The sequence below is a fragment of the Talpa occidentalis genome, unplaced genomic scaffold, assembly GCF_014898055.3.
Source record: "Talpa occidentalis isolate TD23 unplaced genomic scaffold, MPIMG_talOcc4v2.1 talOcc4.2, whole genome shotgun sequence".
Taxonomy (NCBI): Eukaryota; Metazoa; Chordata; class Mammalia; order Eulipotyphla; family Talpidae; genus Talpa; species Talpa occidentalis.
Window position 1 is genome coordinate 115,933,912 of NW_023602073.1, and position 14,963 is coordinate 115,948,874.

General features: G+C 41.4%; 1 protein-coding gene across 2 annotated transcripts; it reads left to right on the top strand.

Annotated features, from left to right (window-relative positions):
* Positions 1-3,885: 3,885 nt before the first annotated feature.
* Positions 3,886-7,152, top strand: LOC119253427 (calcium homeostasis modulator protein 6-like). Of its 2 annotated transcripts, XM_037520960.2 has the most exons (3): positions 3,886-3,900; positions 4,465-5,116; positions 6,748-7,152. In XM_037520960.2, exons 2-3 carry the CDS (start codon positions 4,565-4,567, stop codon positions 7,117-7,119), a joined length of 924 nt encoding a protein of 307 aa, XP_037376857.1. In that variant the 5' UTR covers positions 3,886-3,900; positions 4,465-4,564; the 3' UTR covers positions 7,120-7,152. The 2 variants fall into 2 exon arrangements, with proteins under 2 accessions (XP_037376857.1, XP_037376856.1); XM_037520959.2 differs by lacking the exon at positions 3,886-3,900 and having other exon boundaries at positions 4,286-5,116.
* The last annotated feature ends 7,811 nt before the right edge of the window (positions 7,153-14,963 follow it).

Consider the following 14,963-nt stretch of genomic DNA (forward strand, 5'->3'; position numbering starts at 1 on the left):
AAAATCTGCAAAGAGCTGATGAGACTCAGCAACAACAAAGAAAATAATCCAGTCAAAAAATGGGCAGAAGAGCTAAAAAGAAACTTCTCTGAAGAGGAAATGCAAATGGCCAACAGACATATGAAAAAATGTTCACATCACTTGTAATCAGGGAAATGCAAATCAAAACTACCATGAATACCATCTCACACCAGTGAGAATGGCACATATTAAAAAAAACTAGCAACAACAAATGTTGGCGAGGATGTGGAGAAAAAGGAACTCTTGTGCACTGTTGGTGGGAGTGCAAATGGTCCAACCACTATGGAGAGCTGTGTGGAGATTTCTGGACCTACTAAACATAGAGGCTTCCATATGATCCAGCAATTCCACTCCTAGGTATTTACCCAAAGGACACAGAACACAATTCCAAAGAGCACCTGCACTCTATGTTTATAGCAGCCTGTTTACAATAGCTAAGCTTTGGAAACAACCCAAATGCCCAAAAAAGATGACTGGATCAAGAAGATGTGGTACATATATACCATGGAATATTACTCAGCATTCAAAAAAGATAAACACATGCAATTTTGCAGCAACATGGATGGCACTGAAGGGACATGCTTAGCGAAATAAGCCAAAAGAAAAGAAAAATACCGGATGGTCTCACTCATAGCAGGAATCTAGAAACTTAAATAAGGGACCAGGAAAATGAATATAAGAAAGTGAAAATCAAAATCAACAAAAAAACTATGAACCAGAGACACTTTTTGGGGGTGGGGGCGGCGGGAGGGAAGGATTGGGGTCAGAATGGGGCGTTTGCAATTGTATGGGGGAATATAAAAATAAAATTTAATATTTAAAAAAAAAAAAAAGAAAAAAAAAAATATTTGAAACCAAATCCTTAACTAAAATCAATAACAGGTGCTGATGAGATGGCAGTCACCAAAAGCAAATGTTTTAATAAATGAAGAGCATGAACACAAATGGCAGGAGTGCAGTGGAGGAGGAAGTGATGGTCAATAGCTTGAGCCTTACAGGAGGATGAACTGTTAGAGGATGGTGAAAAAGCAAGGTTTGAATGAGTGTTGGGGAAATGCCAGTCCTCCCTCCTGTTTTGAGAACTAGGGAGACTAAATAAAACTTATCAGGAGGCTTCAGTTAAAGGAGATTTGAATACAGGTGCCTGCACAAAATTTGTAGATACAGTGGGATTTGTTTGTGGTGGTATATGGACAGTATGGAGGGGAGGCAATGATATAGAGGAGTGGATAGGGTAAAGAAGGACCCACCGGTAAGAGGAAAAGTCTCCTGAAGCACAGGGAAGGAAAATTTGGGTTTTTTTGTTTTTGGAGATGTAGGGTCACAGCAATAATCGTCATAGAAATGATTTGCCTCAAACATGGAATTTTGTCCCAAGTCTTAGAGGAGTATCTTGTGAAACACACAGAGACACATGCACACAGGCACAAAGCACTGGACGCCAAAGCCTTTATTCTTTCAAGCGCAGGGAACCACAGAGTGAGTTTCAGTTTACGTTAGCCAGTTGTAGCTGCAGTTAATTTTTATTCATTCAACAAGTGAACGATCATGTATTCCCCCCACTAAATAATTTATTAGTCACTGGGTAAGGATTAAACTCTCCTCCAGGTACTGACAGTGTTATAACATACCTGAGAGGCAAAAGGCAGAAGTCTATGTGATATATTATGCCCAATGTCTGTGGGATATCAGGAAGAGTATAAATCAGTGTAAATTAGTTTTGTGGTACTCTCCAGGTGGGGGACAAGGAGAGAACAGGTCATTGAGGCATAAGAATTTGAGCTGGACTGTGATGCTATTTAGCTTATGAAGGAGAAATGAAGTTTGTCATTGAATATTTTCCATAAATGCTCAGTTTTTAAAAAAAAAAAATTTGGTCTTCCTGGACTTGGCTTAGGAAGCAGGGTGGCTGCAAAAGAGGAAACTGGAATTGTTCCCAACTTGCACATGTAAAAAGCATTGTTTCTATTAGATTGTTGCACTGGGTCAGGAACAGTAGGAAAGACCTCAGTTTTCAGTTTGGTGGACACAAATGAAACAATGGAGCAAGGTCAGAATTTCTAAATCCAGAGCACAAGTTTAACAGAGGGGTCCCCAGGAAAAAGGGGAGGTTCCAGGTTCCCTGCCTGACCCGAAGGAGGGTGGAACTGAGTAGGGAGGAGAAGATGCTGGACAGGAGACTGAATGGGAAGCAGGATGGAGAGCCAGAAGATGGTCTGAAGAAGGCACAAGGAGCAGAAAAACATGTGGAAAAACTGCTTGCTTGCTTGGTCCTGGATTGGGTGAAAGAGGTTTCGGTGAGAGACCTGTGGGGAGGTCAAAACTGGAAGCTTTTATCTTAATTTTGATTTTGTTATCTTCCTCCTAGTCTTGTCTGACTGCTTCTGACCCTTTTCTATGGGTCTATTCCAGAAGGTGCTTTAGACCTGCGCACAGCTTTCAGGCCTTGCTTTGGACCAAACCTATTTGGGGGGATGTTTACCCACAGGGGATGGGTGACTTTGGTTGCTTGATTTGGAAATTATATTGTCTTTTTTTGTGATGCACACTAATGGTATTAAAACTCCTTTCCATTAAAGGTCTATATGTTTTGTCTTGATGCAGCAGATGGCAGAACCTATTTTAGGGCAGACAAGTTTGGGGGCTCTGGGGTGCCCCTCTCCCTGCCCTGTAACTCAAGTTTGAAAAGATTGGCATGGTAAAGAAAAGGAAAGCTAGGCTAAGTTTCTCACAGGCAATAAATTTATTGTGTTCCCGGGCGAAGTTCGCCGACCCCTGGAAGTCTTTTATAGGGCAGGGTCTGACCTTGGAGGGAGGTGGAGAATGTGGAGTGGAAGTTGCTTTTCAAAGAAGTTTTTTTCTCCTGGAACTGGTTGTTCTTTCAATGCTGCTTATCAGGGCCTGCACAAACAATCAGAGCTGGAACAGGATGCAGGTGGCAGCAATTTCAAGTTCTTCCCCCTACCACATCTCTGCCCTGGCCTTAACCTTACATTCTGACCACAAGTATTCGCAGGATAAAGGGCGAGTATTCTTTCTGGCTACTTTCTGCTGAAGTGGGTCAGTGTGGGGAGGCGATGTCAAGAAGTAAGGACAATGGCCAGGTTTGCTGGTAGGGAGGCATGAGTAGGGGTGTAGCAGTGATTGAAGGCAGTGTGGGTCATCTCTCGAATGCAGTGTTGCATGAACCGGAGCATACAAGTGGCAAGGAGAAAAAAATAACAAAATTAGAATTGGTGGTCCCACCAGTGGGCATACCCATGTAGCCAGAGGGCTTCTCAGCCAGGCCAAGGGGGAGCTGTGTCCCACCTGATGCTCAGTTGTTTCCTGGCATAGACGGGTCGCATTTGTGGGAACTGCTGCTAGGAGTGGGCATTGATGAGATGCGCACAGAGAATAGTGAGTGGCATTAAAAATAAAAAAATCAAAGAAGCCAGCAGGCAAATGGGGAATGCACAAGTGTGAGGGGGATGCGTAACCAGCTGCACCAGCCATGACTGAGAAATAGGAGAAAGCCAAGAAAAGTGTCAGTGTTATGCTTCTCTAGCCATGACACCTATTGCTGTTTCTGCACATGCTGTTTTCAGCATGTATAAATCCTCACACCAGGACTTTTGCCTGAGAGGTTCCCTATTAACTTTCCCTGTTTCTGCACACTGAGAGGAACAGAACAGTCAAAGCAAAGGATAATCAAGGCAAAGACACAGAATAGTTGAGGCACACAATAATACAAGCTCCCACATTTTCCTTTTTTTTTTTAATAAGGGGTCAAAATCAGGAAAATCAGGCGAATCAGGAGATGGCACATGAAGGGTTTGATATTGTGATTGTTGTGGGAATCAAGGCTGCTGGTGGATGTGAGTCATCTGCAATGGAGAGGTGAGGCTCCAGAGACGGGAAGGCGGCCCTGGCGCCAGGGGACACAGGCTTCCCGGGTTTCGGCACTAATATGAAAGGATTGGTGTGGTAAAGAAAAGGAAAGCCAGGCTAAGTTTCTCACAGGCAAGAAATTTATTGGGCTCCTCGGTGAGGTTTTCCACCCCCATGGGGGTTGGACAAGTTTCACCCATTGGGGGATAAGAGGAAGCTTTTATAGGGTGGGGTCTGGCCTTGGAGGGAGGTGGAAAATATGGAGTTGAAGTTGCTTTTCAAAGAAGTTTTTTTCTCTCAGAACTGATTGTTCTTTCAGTGCTGCTTATCAGGGCCCCTGCAAACCGTCAGAGCCATCTCCCGGGATGCAGGTGGCAGCAGTTTCAAGTTCGCCCCCCATACCCCATCTGTGGGGTATGCCTCCACCTTACAAAGGACTCCTGTGTTATCTTCTTCTAAGAATGGGTGGCTACTTGGAAAGCCAAGGGTGTGTACTTGATTCTGTTTGTCTGCCAGAGCTGATTTGTTTGCAAAAAAGAAATCGAAACATTGTGAAGCCCTCTTCTCTTTTAGAAAATTGCTTTTTTGCTAAGAATAGGAAGTCCCAGACTCCAGTCCATCCAAACTACTGCTGAAGCAGCAAAGAGGCAGAAGCACCCAGGGCTGACTTGAAATGGCAACATTGGTTGAGACCATCCTGGAGAAGTTTCCCACATTGCTGGACCTACAGCTCAAGCACGGCAGCAAGCTGGGCTATGGCTTGGTGAGCCTGCTGACCGCAGGCGGAGAGCGCATCTTCTCCACGGCAGTGTTCCAGTGCCCCTGCCACCCAAAGTGGAACCTGCCCTATGGAATGGTTTTCCTTTTGGTGCCTGGACTGGCGCTTTTCCTCCTGGGCTACGTGCTGAACACAAGCACCTGGCGCCTGACGACCGGCTGCTGCAGGCAGGACTGCAGCCAGAGGTACACCTGTGGGAGTCAGAGCTGGAAGGATTTCCTGTGGATCAGCGCCACCGCCTTGGTTGCCCCCCTTACGTGGGTGGCTGTGGGACTGCTCTGGGGCACTTTCTACGAGTGCTCTGCAAGCGGGATCCCCTCCTTAGCAAGGCACTTGTGCCTTCACCGCAATGAAAACTGCTCCATCTTGATGCCAAAGTTGCCCTGTCTGCAGAAGCCAGAGCCGGACCAGCAGGAACTCCTGAAGGCGCTCCAGGCCCAATCTCAGGTCGGGAGCTGGCACTGAGCTGGCGAGAGGAGTGGAGGGGTCGGGCTTCAGGAGATGGGGTGCGAGGCTGACCGGTGAGGTGAATCCGTGCCTTTTCTCCAGATATAAGACACCTGAAGACAAACTCGGACAGTAGCTTGCTTCTACTGAGTTGAAAGGGGAATATTTAAATAAAATGAAGGAAACAGAGGAAAGGTACCTGTGTAGTGAGGCTGTGCCAGAGAGCCCGTTAAGTCCTTTTCTTACCGACCTGAGCTGGATAGTGGCTAGCGGCTCAGAAAGCCAAAGACTGAACCACTGGGTGTTTTTGCAAAAGTTTTATTCCGGGTAGCTGGGAGCTCAGCAGAGCAAGGCGTTCTTAGAAAGCCTTCCCCTCTGCTGCAGTTTGAGAGTATGTAAAGTAGGCATAAGGTGTTTCTGGTACAGGGGATATAACTGGTCTATTTAGCTGTTGACATTTTCGCTCTGGAAGGCTTCTTTGTTCTTTAACTGGCCTTAAGGACCCCTAAATGGTTTCTGTGAGCTTGAAAGTGTTGTAGATTACCTCTTCCAAGGGGCAGAGCTTGGGGGTTGGGAGGTGTGAGCAGCCCTACACTTTGCCTCCTGTATCATCTCACAGCCACCCTTTAGAGAGAATATAAGGAGTCATCCAGAAGGCAGAATTATTACAATAAAGTGGGTCTGCGTGTAAAGCCACCATCCCTCACTGCTTGTGGGATTTTTATTATTTGTTTGTTTGTTTGTTTATTTATTTATTTTTTAGACAATGTTTGCTTCCCCACAACCCCTCATGTTTAATCCCCATAGAATTTCCTTCCCCAAGGCACCTGCATCATCACAGTCTCCTATGCTCCTCTCTCCCTCCCTCTGAGGCCTCTCCCTCCTATCCTCTGCAGTATGTGTCTGATTTATAATTGTCTCTTTTTGCTTTGTTGTGTTTTGTACTGTTGTTATTTTTTTTACACTGATGTCTTATTTGGTTCCCCTGTATTCCTGTTATAAGTGAAACCATCTAATATTTTTCTTTTTCCTTCTGGCTTATTTCACTGAGCATAATTCCTTCCAATTCCATCTATGTTGCTGGGAATGACATGAGTTTGTTTGTTTTGACTGCTAATAATATTCCATTGTGTACATGTACCACATCTTCTTGATCCAGTCATCTATTTTGAGCATTTGGGTTGTTTCCAGGCTTTACCTATTGTAAATAGTGCTGCAATAAACATAGGTGTACAGGTGTTCTTTTGAATCAATGTTTTGTGTCCTTTGGGTAGATCCCATGTAGTGGAATTTTCGGGTCATATGATACCTCCATTTTTAGTAGGCTGAGGAAACTCCGGACAGCTTTCCATAATGGTTGGACCAGTTTGCACTCCATGCTTGTGAACTGCAATGCTTGTTTCACTGGATTTGCCAAAATTGCATATTTGGAGTTCCAGGTCTCCCTGGGGTTTTGCAATGACTTGGAATAGAATTGATTCATCCAGCAAGCAGCTGTACAAAGAAAGGGGTTCTGGAGGTCATGCCACTCCTTTTTCTTAAGGGATTAAGACACAATTAACTGTGGACTAACTCAAACTTTATATTGATATAGATGTAACTAAACTGCTATTCTGTTTTGTTTTCCTAAGGTGGCTGGCTGGATTCTGATAGCTGTGGTTTGCATCATTCTTATGATTGGTACATCTATTACCTATTGCAGATCTCCAGTTAGTTTTATGCAGCTGAAATTTAGCACCAAGTATGTGATTGAGGAGCAGAAGAGCCTTACAAAAGAAGCCAGAGAGAATGCAGCTGATTTGGCAAATGAGAATGTTAAATGTTTCTTTAAGGGCTCACGTCCACATCACCAGACCCCAAGTGCTGAAGACTGGGCGAATATTTCACCACTCTATACTTTAAATTCAGAGGAACCATTCTATAGCAGGTTGTACAAACATGTTAACACGAGAAGGAAGGGTGAAGTGGCTTCTACTTTTAATGTTGGAGAGGCAAAATTTTAAGACAACACTGTATGACCTTATGAATGAATGGGAAAAAAGTTCTTTTTTCTTCATTTGAAAAAAATTCTGTTTTGTTGATGAATGCTTTTTTTTTTTTTTAAGGCTTCCAAATTATGGAAACATAAGTTTATATTTGAAATAAAAATTTAGAATTTTACCTGGCATTTTGTGGCTCCAAAGTTGTTACTAAACAAAAATAGGAAAATTAATCATGAAAATTTTTTAAACATTGAAAATTAATTTGATATAATTACAGGCAAAACCTATTATTTTTAGTTTGTAGGATCAAGGGAAAATTTAAATATGTTTATTATGGTAAATTTCAAGTATGCCCCCAAAGAGAAAGGATACTATTATGAATTCCCATGTAGTCATCACACAGCATAACGTGGGGATGTCAGATAAAACCCATGATGTACAAATAAATATAGAAATAGAAATTGTGACCTTGTTGACATTAGTGTAGGAGGCGGTTGGGGAAGACTCTGAGTAGCTGGTCTCTGTAGAGTAGAGCGTACTAGGGACAGTATGTGTGACTTAGTAGGAAGCTTTAAAGGTTACTAGAAATGGAGCGAGAGACAAATGGTCATGCACGGGATATTGGTTTTCATCCTATGACCATCTTAGAAAGATTGATCTGCTTTTCCTGTGGGGAAGGGATGATGGGGGAAGAGAGAAAACCAAGGCACAATGAAGAGACTAACCAGGAGGCCACGGCAGTGGTAATAGGTGAGAGTGAAACTTGGACTGAGTTGATGGTGATGAAAATGGAAAAAGTAGAGATATTCAAGGTAGCTTTTGAAGTTAGTCCTTATGCAATTTATTGCTGGAAAGGATGCAATTAATATAATGAGAACGACAATTTCTGTAGAAAAAATTCTGTTGCTTGATAATTTGAGGATATCAGGGGATATTAGATTGTCATTCTTTTCATCCCCCAAGTTTATGGCACTATTTGTAAATTTTTTAAAAAACAATATACCTCATGCTTATCATGGTACTTGGCTTAATTACCAGGTATAACTCCCCTTGCCTGTCTCTCTTAGTCCCTACAGAGAACTAAGTAATAATGAAATGCCATAGACTGGGTGGTATATAAAGAGCAGAAATTTATTTCTCACCACTTTGGTGGCTGGGAAGTCCAAGGTCAAGTCATTAGGGTGATGTCTGCCAAGGCCCCGCTTCCTAGATGATTGTCTTTTCATTATAATTACAGAAGGTGGCAGGGGTTGAGATCCCCTTGGAGCCTCTTTTACAAGGCACTATTCCCATTTATGAGGGCTCTGTCCTTGTGACCTAAATACTTCACAAAGGCCCCATCCCCAAATATCATCACATTGGGATTCGGTTGGAGGAGACACAAATATTAGTCCATAGCACTGTCACTCAAAGTTCTTAACTTCTATCTGCTCCCCATTCCATCCTATCTAGACTTAATTTTCAGTATTATCCAATATATAACTTCTAATTTAATCAAGCTTTGTAGCCTCTCTACCATACCAATTAAACATGAAAGTTCAGTCACAAGTTTTCTATCAACTTATTCTCTTTTCTGTTATTATTCCAGTGTCTGGCTAAAATTATTGGTTTGAAAGTATACTCAACCACAATAAAAACAAAAATAAAGGGATCTTTTTTTAGTGGTATAAAGCAACTAGAACGTAGGAGAGAAGGAAAGGCAGCACAAGTTTTGGAAGTTGGAAATCAGATGGTAAATGATAATTTTCCTGATATATCTGAGAAATACGAATCTCAAGGTAGAAGGAGAAAGATAAGTAATATGATTAGGATCATGAAATCTATAAAAGACTCAGGAATTAGAAGCACTAGTGTCTTCTGGAAATGAGACTGGAGGTGGAGATCAAAACAGGATTGGTTGAAAGCTTGTTTAAGAATTGGTATCTCGGGCCTCCCCAGTGGCGCAGAGGTTGAGCACTGGGTTGGAGGCTGCCCGCAGCCTCTGCAGCGCCGTTTGATCCCCGGCTGCTGCCACCGGAGGATCCCACATGCGTGCAGACCTCTCTGCCGCCGCTGCTCCCCTCATCCTTCGGTCCTTCTGCCTGTTCTGCTCCCCGCTCTGGCTCTGGTGAATTCTCTCGCCCTCCCGCGCTCTGAGTACCCAGTGCTGTATAAATAAATAAATAAAATCTTTAAAGAATTGGTATCTCAGAACTCTGTCCCTATTCCAAGTAATTGGGCAATAGTTTCTTCCTACCCAGTACGTAGATAAATAAACAAATTTTTAAATTGGAGTTTTAAACTCAAAATGTAATTTTCCAAAAAGTTTTCCGAATGAAAGGACATTAGGCACAGTTGAAGGCAGGCACACTATATTAAACAAAGGTGAATTAGTTGACGTATATTAGTGAATTTTCATTTCTCCAGTCTTCTTACCCAATCTGACTTCCAAAATTCTACAATCAGACTATATTCTCCAAGCAGGATGTCAGAAGAGCCACAGCTAACAAATCTGACTGCCCAAGAAAAGCGCTTTCAAAGAGAAACTGAAGTAGCGCTTCTGACTCGCCTTTTTAGAATAGGGACCTTCAACTCAACAAAAACTGCTGGATACTGGGAGAGGGCTGCCCCCATACCCAGAGGTGAGCTGGGAAGCCCCCCCATGCCAGGCCCCTTCTGGCCAGCAGTCAGAACCCAGAAGGGGAGCAGTAGCCACAGTTGGGACACACAGCTCGGGCTCAGGAAAGTGCGCTTCCCATTCGCCATTTTAGAATAGGGAGTTTTGCCTCAACAAAAACTGCTTGAAATTGGGAGAGGGCAGGGCCCCCCAGCCAGAGGTGAGCTGGGAAGCGCACCCTACCAAGCCAGGCCCCTTCCAGCCAGCATTCGGAGCCCAGATGGGGAGCAGGCAGCCATAGCCGGGGCAGACCACAGGTGCAAAAAAGTGAGCTTCTGACTCCCCGTTTTAGAATAGGGACCTTTGCCTCAACAAAAACTGCTTGGATCTGGGAGAGGGCTGCCCCAACAGCCAGAGGTGAGAGAAGGCCCCCACAAGCCACATCCCGCCTGGGTGTGAGTTGGACCCCAGAGGGGAATCCAGCAATTTGCAGCCCAGCGAGCAGTCTAGCCACACCACCTCCAGGGCAGTCTGTGGGACTTCAAGACACACCTTTGGAATTAAACAAATACAGAAAGAGGAGATATTCTGTGACAGTGACCATTAACATATTCATAGTACCACTGCCCCACAGGACTTCTGGCATAAGAGTATTTGACATGATTGGACTACCAGTTTCCGACATCCCAGAAAGAGCATACCAAAAAGATGCTGGCCAGTACCAGCAACACAGTGTCCCAATGCATAGGACAAATTAGAAAACAAGCAGGGAGAAGAAAAACTACAAGCAACCAAGCAAGTCCTCAGGGAGAAGACACACCACAAAATAAAAATCACCCACCAGAATGCAACAACAGTGACTTGGAAGAACTTCTGAGCCTTCCAGAAAGAGAATTTAAAATTGCCATGATTAAAAAACTGACAGAAGTCTTAAGAAAAACTACGTTAAGGGAAAAATAATCACAAGAATGAAATTGAGTCCCTAAAGAGGGAAGTGAAAGAAATGCAGGAGATCAAAGGATTAATGGAAGAGCTAAAGAACTTGGGGGAAAAGCAGTGATCAGAATAGATGAAATGGAAGAACGAATAAGCACTCTCAAAGACACCGAAATAAAAAGAACCAAAACAGAAAAGGAAAGAGAAATACGAATGAAAAAGAATGAAGAAAGACTTCAGGAACTATATGACTCCATGAGGAAAGGACATATAAGAGTTATAGGAATCCAGAAGGAGAGGAGAGAGACATAAGAACAGAGAAATATTCAAGGAAATAATTGAACAGAACTTCCCAAACATGAAGAAGGAGCTGAAAATAGACATACAAGAAGCAAGAAAAACACCAAATTTCCATGATGAAAGGAAAAATACACAAGACACATAATAGGAAAGCTCCCAAGAACTCAAGACAAGGAAAAAATAATGAAGATGGCAAGAGGGAAGAAACAGATAACATACAAAGGAAAACCAATCAGGTTGACATCAGACTTCTCTGAAGAAACACTACGGGCAAGGAGAGAGTGGAGAGACATAGTCAACAGACTCCATGAAAACAAATGCCAACCAAGAATACTCTATCTTGCAAAACTTTCCTTCCTCTATGAAAAAAGAATAAGGACCTTCCCAGACAAACAGAAACAGCAGGATTTTATTACAACTAAACTCCCACATCAAAAAATACTATAAGGAGTCTTAAAGCCAGAACTAACAGAGGGATGAATAAGAATGAAACAAGACCCCCCCCCCAAAAAAAAAAGTAAATAAATAAATAAATAAAACCAGAGAAAAGACGAACAAAATGGCAAATACAGATCCTAACATATCAATATTAACTCTAAATGTAAATGGAATAAACTCTTCAATAAAAAGGCACATAGTCGCAGGTGGATTAAGAAACAAAACCTAACCTTTTGCTGTCTCCAGGAAACTCACTTAAATACAAAAAATAAAAATAGACTGAAAGTAAAAGGATGTAAAACAATCCTACAAGCAAATGGACCAAAAAAGAAGGCAGGAACAGCCATACTTATATCAGATAAAACAGATTTCAAACTCAAAAAGATAAAAGAGACCCAGAGGGCCTCCCTCTTGGTGGCGCAGCAGTTGAACACTGGGTTGCGAAACTGCCCGCAGCCTCTGCATCGCCAATTCAATCCCCGGCCATCAGGTGTGGGTCCCATATTGTGCGCAGACCTCTCCTGCCGCCCGCTGCTACCCTCAGCAGTGTACTTCATCAGTCTGCCTGTTCTGCTCTCTGCACTTACTCTGGTGAACTCTCTCACCCTCCTGCGCTTCTGACTCTACCCAGTGCTTGTATAAATAAATAAATCTTTAAAAAAATTTTTTTTCTTTAAAAAAAAAAAAAGAGATCCCGATGGTCACTGCATTATGATAAGGGGACAACACTTCAAGAAGAAATAACACTCATTAACATATACTCACCAAATGAAGGAGCACCAAAATATATCGGACAACTATCATCATCTCTTAAAACAGACATCAGAGAAAACACATATGTAGTAGGAGACTTCAACACACCACTATCAACAATGAATCAATGTGACAAAATAGATCAATAGATCAATAGATCAATGTGACAAAAAATAAGTAAGGACACTAAAGCTCTAAATAAGGATCTAGATCTCATGGGCTTAACAGACATCTGTAGAACACTAAACCCAAAAAAAATCTGAGTAATATTGTTCTCAAGTGCACATGGATCATTCTCCAGGATTGAGCACATACTGGGACACAAGACAAGCATCAACAGATACACCAAGATTGAAATCATACCAACCATCTTCTCTGATGATGAAGGCATCAAACTAGAAATAAACCATAAAAGGAAGGAAAGGAACTCTCCTAATTCATGGAAATTGAAACCCACTCTATTAGAAGACTATTGGACTAATGAGGAGATCAAAGAAGAAATTAAAAAGTACTTTGAGTTGAATGACAAGGAGGACACCAATTTCCTAAATGTATGGGATGCAGCAAAAGTAGTAATAAGAGGAAAATATATAACAATACAGGTTCACATCAAGAAAAAAGAAAGAACTCAAAGAAACAACCTAATATCAATGTGCAAAGAACTAGAAAAAGCACAACAACAAAACCCTGAAACCAGTAGAAGAAAAGAAATAATAAAAATCAAAGCAGAAATAAATGAAATGGAAACTGGAAAAAAATCCAAAAGATCAACGAAACCAAAAGTTGGTTCTTCAAAAAAATAAATAAAATAGACAAACCCCTAGCCAGGACACAAAGGGAAAATGGGAGAAAACACAAATAGGATCACAAATGAAAGAGGAGAAATCACAACAGAAAAGGCTAGATAAAAAAGACATTGAACACCTAAACAGACCTATTACAAGTAGTAAAATTGAAATGGTAATCAAAACCCTTCCCAAAAACAAAGCTCAGGACCAGATGGATTTACAAATGAATTCTACCAAACATTCAGAAACCAATTAGTGCCTATCCTTCACACATTCTTTCAAAAAATTGAGAAGGAAGGGAAAATAAAACACATTCTAAAAACAAGCCAGCATTTCACAGGAACTCCTTACAGCACTGTTTCCCACAGTTGCACAACTGGCTGTCTCTTCCATTTCAGCATCCAGTCGTCAGGTGCCAGGTGCGTGTGTTCAGCACATAGCCCAGTGGTATACATGAGCTATCAGAGGCTGCCTTACACACAGCCTCCATCCTAACTAACCAAATGGGCAAAACTTCCACCCCTTGTTTTTTCTACAATGACATTATAAGGGTCAGGTTAATACATGTTGTGTAAATTTAGCCTTGAGAGGCATGTATAAACACAGGAACTAATAGCAAAACCAAACAAGAACAACAACAACAAAAAGAAAACTATAGGCCAAACTCTCTAATGAACACTGATGCAAAAAACCTCAATAAAATTTTAGCTATCAGAATCCAACAATGTATTCATAAGATAATTCACCATGAGCAAGTAGGATTTATTCCAGGGACACAAGGATGGCTCAACGTCCAAAAATCAATCAATGTAATACAACACATTAACAAAAAGAAATGTAAAAACCATATGATAATATCGATAGATGCAGAGAAAGCTTTCAACAAAGTACAACACCCATTTATGTTAAAGGCCCTTCAAATTCTTGGGATACAAGGAACATATCTCAAAATCATAAAGACCATATATGACGAGCCCACAGCCAATATCATTCTTAATGGTGAAAAGCTAAAAGCATTTCCATTAAGATCTGGAACAAGACAAGGATGTCCACTATTACCACTGCTTTTCAATATACTACTGGAAGTCCTAGCCAGAGCAATAAGACAAGAGAAAGACATACAAGGAATCCAAATAGGCAAGGAAGAAGTCAAACTATCACTATTCACAGATGATATGATAATATATATAGACAACCCCAAAAACTCCACAGAAAAACTAATTCAACAATCAATCAGTTTAGTGAAGTGGCAGGATACAAAATCAACACACAAAAATCAGTAGCCTATACACAAACAATAAATCTGAAGAAGAAATCAAGAAAACCATCACTTTTATTATTGAAACAAAAAATCAATACTTGGGAATAAACCTAACAAAAGAGGTAAAGGACCTATACAAAGAAAACTATAAAACTCTGTTAAAAGAAATAGAAGAAGACACAAAGAAATGGAAAGACATCTCCTGCTCATGGATTGGAAGAATTAACATTATCAAAATGGCCATCCTACCAAAAGCAATTTACAGATTCAATGCTATTCCAATAAAAATTTCAATGACATTCTTCAAAGAAATAGAACAAATATTTATGAAATTCATATGGAGCCACCAAAAACCCTGACTAGCCAAAGCTCACCTGAAAAAAAAAAAAAGAAGGAAATGGAGGCATCACTTGCCCAGATTCAAACTATACTACAAAGCCATAATCATCAAAACTGCATGGTATTGTAACAAGAACAGACACATGGACCAATGGAACTGAATAGAAAATCCAGAAATAAACCCACAGATTTACAGTCAACTAATCTTTGACAAAGGAGAAAAGAATATGCACTGGAGCAAAGAAAGTTTGTTCAATAAATGGTGCTGGGAAAACTGTGTCACTACATGCCATAGAATGAAGCTTGATTACTACCTCACACCATGCACAAAAACCAACTCAAAATGGATTAAAGAACTAGACTTAAGACCTGAAACCATAAAATATATAGAAGGAAATATAGGTGAAACACTACATGACTTACACCTCATTAGCATCTTTAAAGACTCATTGCC